The following is a 7,556-nucleotide window of genomic DNA, read 5'->3' as shown; positions in this document are numbered from 1 at the left end:
TATACTTTAAGTAAATTTACAAGCCTGTACTTTGTTACTTTTACTTGAGTAAAGAAGTTTAATCAGTACTTCCACTTTTACCAGATTATTTTTTAACAAAAGTATCTGTACTTTTACTCAAGTACGGAAAGTGAGTACTTTTGCCATCTCTGCTGAAGATGATTGTGTATAGCACACCTGTTGGGTGTTGAAAGCGCTTTATAAATAAATTGGTATGGTATGATACGGTATGCTGATCTAGTTGCAGGTTCTGTTCCATGGAGGGAACTGTATAGGGAGGTTGTCAATGTCATCTAGGTTCTAATCTTAGAAAAAACTTCTTTCATATTGTCAGGGAAATCAAGTGATGATAAAACTGGGCTTGATGGAGAGAGGGTGGATTTCGGAGCGGTCAGGGTAAATAGAGTTTGGGGCAGGTGATTCTGTTCAGGGTCAAGGTTTTGGTAAGAGAGATGTAGAATGGGGGGCTGCACATGTTCTGTTGAGTACGGTGAGGAGCTCTTGGTCTGGGTTGGAGTGTCGGAATAGGGTGTTTTGAAGTGGGGCTTCAGTTGTTTTACAGAAGTTGGTGGGAGACATTTTTCTTTAGTCATTTTGTTAGTGTTAAAGGAGTGTCTGAATTGCTCTTGGAGCTATTTTAAATGTATTGATCCAAAGCAGGGCTTATCCATGCTCTCTCAGCAGAAAGCTTGTTTGCAATTCTGGCTGAAAAACACCATGGCTGTTCTGTCAACGATCCAGTTTGTTATGCTCATAGTTCTAGAGAGGAAGGTTGTTTGACTTGGAAACCTTAAGCTTTCATTTTGACCTTTTTGCCAATACAATTCTTCTCTTGGAAACTTTTTGGCCATATGCTTCTATTTTCATTGCAGGCCATAGTTTTTTGTTTTTCTTTACCAAAAATGGTGGATCACTTGCTCTTGGTTGGTTTTGAGCAGCCTGAAGTAGAAGAGGGCCAGTATCTTGCTGTGACACAAATAATTTTAGGACAGAGTAGGAGATTATTAAACAGACCAGGGCTTCATCTGCAGCAATGTTGGTGCTGCTTTGATCTGTTGTATTGAATAAGGAAATCAACCAGAAAGTGACACTCTGGGTTTACTAGTCTATGTTTTAAGCCTCAACTATGGCCACGATGAGTTATGGATAAAGCTGTTTCTAATTATGACAGACACTGTTACTGTTAATGGATCTGAACATAATGCATTGAAGGGGATTTTGTGGATCATCATCAAGACTTCTTGAAGTTGGTCTGATGCTGCTTCCATTCAGGTACTTTAAGTGTGTTTGTATACTGAGATCAATGAGGTAAAATACAGTTTTCTGTTGGAACACGTCTGGGGACATTAGTTTTCTTTGAAGTCTACAACTTATTTTATTTTAGTTTTTTTTTTCATATCAGTGAATAAAAAACTAGTATTGAGCAGTTTTGTGATGGTAACAATCCAATTTTTCTTATTCTTATACTGTAAGAAAATGGTAGGTTCCAATCTTTAGAGACTGAAATGGACTCGGATAAAGAGAGTTAGGAGCTCCAATATCCCAGGAAACTCAAAACACCTTTGTTCTTATTCATTAAAAGGAGTATATCCTCCTAGTCACCAACTGGAACACAGTGCTATGCCTCATGGCTATTTTCATTATTATTTTTCTTCCCATAGGTTGCAGAATGCTAAAGCTTCCAGCTTCTTTTATTTATATATATATATATATATATATATATATATATATATATATATATATGTATATATATATATGTGTGTGTGTGTACATGTCACATACCTACTGAAAAACACTTGTATCCTCTGATGGCAGTCATTTTTTTTAAATGTAGGTGTTGGCAAAATATCAACAATGTACTCAAAATTTTTTTGTCACTGTTTATCGCTCAGTTCAAAGGTGCATTACCACATGTAAGCCACATGCAAGCACTTCATGAAGCCGCCAACCTCCTTTACTGCAGCACATCAGTTTTGGCAATGGAATAAGAGAAGGCTGCTGAAAGTGCCTCAGGCTACTTCTCATAGATAAATTCTCGCTGTACAGCCAGGTTGTTTGTTCCTTCACTGATGTCATCTGGGCTGCTGAAAAAAACAAACTCACCGTTTTTAAGAGTATATTTTGGCTGCAAATTACCTACCTTTTTTTTTCTTTCTATTTGTCACTACATCCCCACGTCAGAAGTTTCTATAATTGAGGATGCAACTTGACCATTGGTGACTGTATAAAAGAAACGATCTGAACATATCATGGTAACATGCCACAACATTTATCCCTTTCATATCTCCATCCGTTCAGACCTTTGGGTGTTTCGTGAGCGTATTACAAACACACGGGTGACAACAATTTATAAAGGTTGACACTAAAGACACAACCATCCATCCTCACTGTTTAGAGTTGGAGCTAGATATAAGTCCACAGGAGTGCATATATAATGGGAGTGTTTGTGTGCAGATGCTGTTTGGAAAACTTACTACAATGTCTCACCAGCGATATCCTTAGTTCTGCAGCTTTGTGATACAGACAAGGCTATCCTTCATTACTCTCCCCTTCACCAACCTGGCTCTAAAGATAAGAGAGGAACACCACCTGTCCTTTGTTTCTATCTCTGTTACATACCCAAAAAAAGCTCCTGTTGCAAGGAGAGAAAATTCAAACACCTGGAGATAATTTCACCTCTGTTTGCCAGCTGATATCTGATCCAGGTTTTGCTTTGTTTTTCCTATCAGTTGATGTTGTTCATGTTTACTTTTTAGTTTTTTGGTTGTTGTTGGTTTTTAAGTTTAATCAGTTGTATGAATCGATCAGCAGCTGTTTTCTTGCAATATTGGACAGTAAGATCCATTTATTAGGCAGTTTCAATCAAAGCTATTTTAGTCTGAAGTTTGCAAACAGTTTGATGTGGTAGATTTTATTTCCCTTTAGTATTTTTGTTTAGGTAGTCAAACGCTTGGATACACATCTGCCATTCAATAGGTCTTCTTAATTATAACTCTTTACATTGTAGATGCAGCGATAAAATGGCAAAACTTACATAAGAGTATACCTTATTTTACCAGAAACTAAAATTGTGATATAATCCAAGACATATTTTATAGTTTAGATTTCCCTTTTTTTGATTGCTGCTCTGCACACTCCTGGTATTCTCTAGTTGAGCTTCAATGAGTACTGCCTTAAAGGGGCCATAGAATGCAAAACCGAGTTTAGATTGCCATAGATGAATAACGATAGCTCAGTGGGTGAAATGGACGTACAGAGAAGTTCAAAACCCATCGACACCTCCTTTCTCTGCAAATTTCCCAATTCTAAACTTCCACCATAAAACGGGCAAATTCAAATGAGGCCCCGAATTGACGTAAACTCTGGGATGTTATTTGGTTCTGGCCTGTACTTTTGTCACGACCCGAAATTGACATACAGATCAGCTCACTGGTTTATTGGCCCAAGGGAAGGGGGTTGATATAAAGTGTCGATTGCTGGGCTGCTGACGGGACCAGACCTCTGCAGAGAACCATGAGCCGCCCATCCTCAGCCGGAGGAGGAGGGCTGGGGGCCGGTAAGGAAGGTGGGGGCAAGCACGGGGCCAGCTCACTGGGTCGGGTTTGGTCGCTCCGTCCCCGCTGGCTCCCTGCCTCCGTCCACTGGCGATTCCCGGAGCTGAATGCTCGGTTCGAATGCCCGGTGTGTTTCAACTACGTGCTGCACTGTAGTCGACCAAAATCCAGGAGGATTTCGAAATTCCCCCCGGAAATTTTTTTTTTGGTATGAAAGGTAGGACATGTCTGGGGAAAAAAAGGACATCTAGTCACCCAACCATATCGACAATTTCTATGTTTCAGTGATTGAGTGCTTGTTGCTATGATGTGTCTTTGCTAGCAGCTTTGATCGTTTTAAACCAACCAATCAGCGCACAGCTCATCTAAATATTCATGAGCATACCATAAAAGGAAGAAAACCTGTCGTTTCATTCTAGGGCTTTTAACCAGGCTTGCATTGGGGCGCATAGAATAGCAAATATGCCATTTTCAGCCCAACCAATGTTACACACCCTATTCAGAGACCTTAATGACCAGCATGAAATACCCTATATAATCATTCTATGACCCCTTAAAATAGTTTCCCCACAGTTCTTTAGGTGGTTTCCCAGATAATTAAAAAGTTTTGACATTTAGACTATGAAAAAGTATTGTATAAATTTATTTGCCTCAGCTTGCACTAATTCCTTTAAAAAAGGGATGTTCTTATTTTGTTGCGATCAAAAAAGATTCTGCTTTGAAGATTTCAGTCAATATATGAAGTAGCTTTTCTGGAAACAGAAATGTCTGCGTGTTAAAGCAACAAAAAAAAAAACTTCCTTTTATTAACTCTGAAGCCAGGAAGGACTAAAGTGGTGCACTTCCAGGACTCAATTCTCCCTCAAAATAACATTAGACTTTTGAGCTGTAAGCAGTTTTCTAGCATCAGATTTTTAAAGACAAGCAAATTCTATAATGAAGATTGACAAATGTACTGTGAAGGATTCAAACACAATAACCATTTTTTCTGTAGTTTAAAAGTTATCCCCTGGTCCAATATTTCCTTTTCTTTCTTTATTTCTTCTGTTTATTTTTACAGCTTACTTTATCTCTAAATGTAATCTCAGAGGAATTTTAATGATCCTTCATGACTCATGCTTATTTATGTGGAATCAAATGTGGAAGAATATTTCCAGTTTATTTAAATGCAAAACAAACCTATAGTCACCGTCCATTTTACATTTAATCCAATTTAATCCAAATTATTATGTATAACCATTCAGTTATCCCATTATTTATTGCTGAATGGTTACCTTGGTTCTGAGAAAGCAAACAATAGACACAATAGATAGAAATTACTCCTGAGCCTGGTTCTACTGGAAGATTCATTCTATGAATAAGTATGAGTGGCCATCTTTTGAGAAAAACTGGGATTGAAATTACACTTAATTAAATAAATGTTTAATACCTGCTTTATTTGAAAAGATACCTACCATTAATCTCACAAAGAAGCCTTATAGGAATGCATTTAATTGTTGACTGAAAAATAAAAATACATTTTTAAGAAAGGGTGTTGAAAATCTGCAATATTTTTTTTCTGTTTTTCAGATGTTATCCTTGGGCAAAATTTCCCAGACAATGTTTACAAAACTAAAAGATGGTTTCAAGCATTTGCACGACACTTTAAAAAGGTATGTTTTTATTTTTTCTGACTCCATATATTTTGATGAACTGTTGATTTGATTACCTTTATCAGAGTTTTGCATGAGTCATGTTGCTTTTATAATGGGATTCATAATTCTAACAACATAACTACAAACTATACCTGAGGGATGTTTTAAGATGGCATCTCTAGGTCAATGAATATTTCGCTATTCTGACTACGTCTGATCAGAGTTTTTAAATATTCCAAGTTAATTGATGTATGAAAAGTTGAATTACATACTTTAAGCAAGGGGGAAAAAATCCAAACCCAGACCCTTTTTTTTGTTTTGTTGGGTTGGCACTGTGTTAAGCTGTGTTGTACCAAATTACTTTTAATTATTCTAAAAATATAAAGGAATAATTTGCTGTGTCGAGATTATTCTTTAGGCAAGGCAATTTTATTTTTATAGTGCAATTCAGTACATGGACAATTAAAAGTGCCTTACATGAATTGATAATAAAATAGAAGAAAAATAAAAGCAGTGTGAAAAATAAAACATTTGTAGAGCAAATAAAACAATTGGACTACAAAAAAAGCAGAATAAAAAAAACAAAACAAAAAAAAAACTAAAGGTTTACTTATTATTCTGTAGTTGAATTTTAGGTTTAATTGTGGAATCTGCCTTAATAAAACATTACTATTCCTAATATTATCCTGTAAAGTATATATTCATATTACATTTAGTTATACTGTTTTAGTAAAACCAAACAATTTAAATACCAATAATTTTTCTACAGGAAAATAAAGGACTACTGCAGGAGAAATGCTGGCTTGTCCTCAGTTTTCTTCATAAAAGAAGAAAGGAACAGAATTAAAAGACTGTACGAGTGCAACACATTTATTTCATTGTCATATTCTGCAGTGCGCACAGTTCTGAGATGCATGTACTGGAAGAGGCACAGAGGTGTCGGGCTGAGCTGGAGCGGATCCAGGTTAAGGTACAGAGTCTGGAGGAGCAGCAGAGCCCCTCTGAGGAGCCTGATGGTGAGGTCAGCAAACTAAGGCGACAGCTCCTGCAGGCGTACAACGAACTAAAAGCTGCTGAGGAGAGGGGGCACACAGCACAGCACGACCTGCAGTGGTGAGATGGATGCATGCCTGCCTTTACACACATGTGCAGCAATATTCATATTAAATACATGCAGGTAAAACAATACTTAGAAACACAAACATGAAACAGCAAAGAACACAGGGGATAGGAGTGAGTAAGAACAGAAGACAGAAGTGAAACTGGAGTGCTGAAGGAGGAACTAATGTGGTAGGAAAGCTTGCGTGCGCACTAAGACTCACACTAATGTACACGACTGTAACTAGGGACAAACACTGAGGTTAACTCCATGAGGCAGCATCTTTTTAGTGACTTTAGATTGAGGTGAAGGTGAAAGAGATTAATGTACACATACTAATATATCCATAGAAATACTAACATCATTTTTGATTTACCTAAAGAAAAAAAAAAAAGTATATTGCTTTATTACTTGCCTTCATAGACGATTTTGTGTCTTCTTTTCCTTCCCTAACTTTCTTTTGTTCTTACTCTCTAGAGCCCCTTTCATGATCTCAACCAATAACCCTCTTATTTTTGCTGCAGGATTCTTGTCTTCCTCCCTCAGCTTACTGCTCCACTTGTCCAAAAGGTCAAACACACCCACAGTTATGGAAAAGAACCACTTACTTTAGTATCTACATACACAAACCTCACATTGTCAAGTGTCAACGGGAGGTTAGCGGAAAATTACTAGGCAACATGATAACATACCCCAGTCTTTCCAGAATATTTTGCCAAATATCTTGGCTTCTGACTCTTAAACAGTGCAACATGTACTTGTGATCTCACGTTAGAGGCCGTAAAATAGATGTTGGGCAACTGTTTAGAGTGGAGTGGAATGAAAATCCGTTGCCTTTCCATGTTTTGTCACAAGAAGAAAACAACTTGAATCTAATTTATGGGGAATTTATTTAATAAACCAATACAAAATAAGTTTTAAAGTGTGTCTGTGGGGTGACGTACTTAGCTTAATTTTAGGATCTAAAGAGTTTTGCATGCATTTATTCAAAGTTGATATGATGCTTTACCCTCTAAGCTCTATGAATGTATTGTTAAAAAGAGTAATTAGATTTAATTTAATTTATTTTTTCCAAGATATGTGAGAAAACATCCTGCTTGGACCAATAAATAAAGGTCGACTTTTACTGGACCATTCTATGAATGCTTAATGTCTAATTTTGGCCTCTAACACCTTTTCTCCTCCCATCATGCATTGTAATCTTCCTTGTTTCTACAAAACAGATTATTACTGGAGCATGATTCTGCCAGCACCATGTTTTATAGTGGT

At 37.0% G+C, this 7,556-nt stretch overlaps 2 protein-coding genes across 2 annotated transcripts in view; one reads left to right on the top strand and one right to left on the bottom strand.

Moving 5' to 3' along the window:
- fgl2 (fibrinogen-like 2) overlaps positions 1–3,817 on the bottom strand; it is a 17,934-nt gene extending 14,117 nt beyond the window's left edge. The window contains exons 1-2 of the mRNA XM_015388261.1: positions 3,810–3,817; positions 3,490–3,657 (exon numbers count right to left, since the gene is read on the bottom strand). Coding sequence (XP_015243747.1) covers positions 3,490–3,657; positions 3,810–3,817 — 176 coding nt within the window. The remainder of the gene's footprint in view (positions 1–3,489; positions 3,658–3,809) is intronic.
- The window catches only part of ccdc146 (coiled-coil domain containing 146), a 66,055-nt gene that overhangs the window by 15,599 nt on the left and 42,900 nt on the right, over positions 1–7,556 (top strand). The window contains exons 2-3 of the mRNA XM_015388283.1: positions 5,124–5,206; positions 6,083–6,301. Of these exons, the coding sequence (XP_015243769.1) occupies positions 5,124–5,206; positions 6,083–6,301 (302 nt within the window). The remainder of the gene's footprint in view (positions 1–5,123; positions 5,207–6,082; positions 6,302–7,556) is intronic.

Source organism: Cyprinodon variegatus, unplaced genomic scaffold (assembly GCF_000732505.1).
Source record: "Cyprinodon variegatus isolate N-32 unplaced genomic scaffold, C_variegatus-1.0 Scaffold418, whole genome shotgun sequence".
NCBI lineage: Eukaryota > Metazoa > Chordata > Actinopteri > Cyprinodontiformes > Cyprinodontidae > Cyprinodon > Cyprinodon variegatus.
This window is presented reverse-complemented; position numbering and strand designations above follow the sequence as displayed.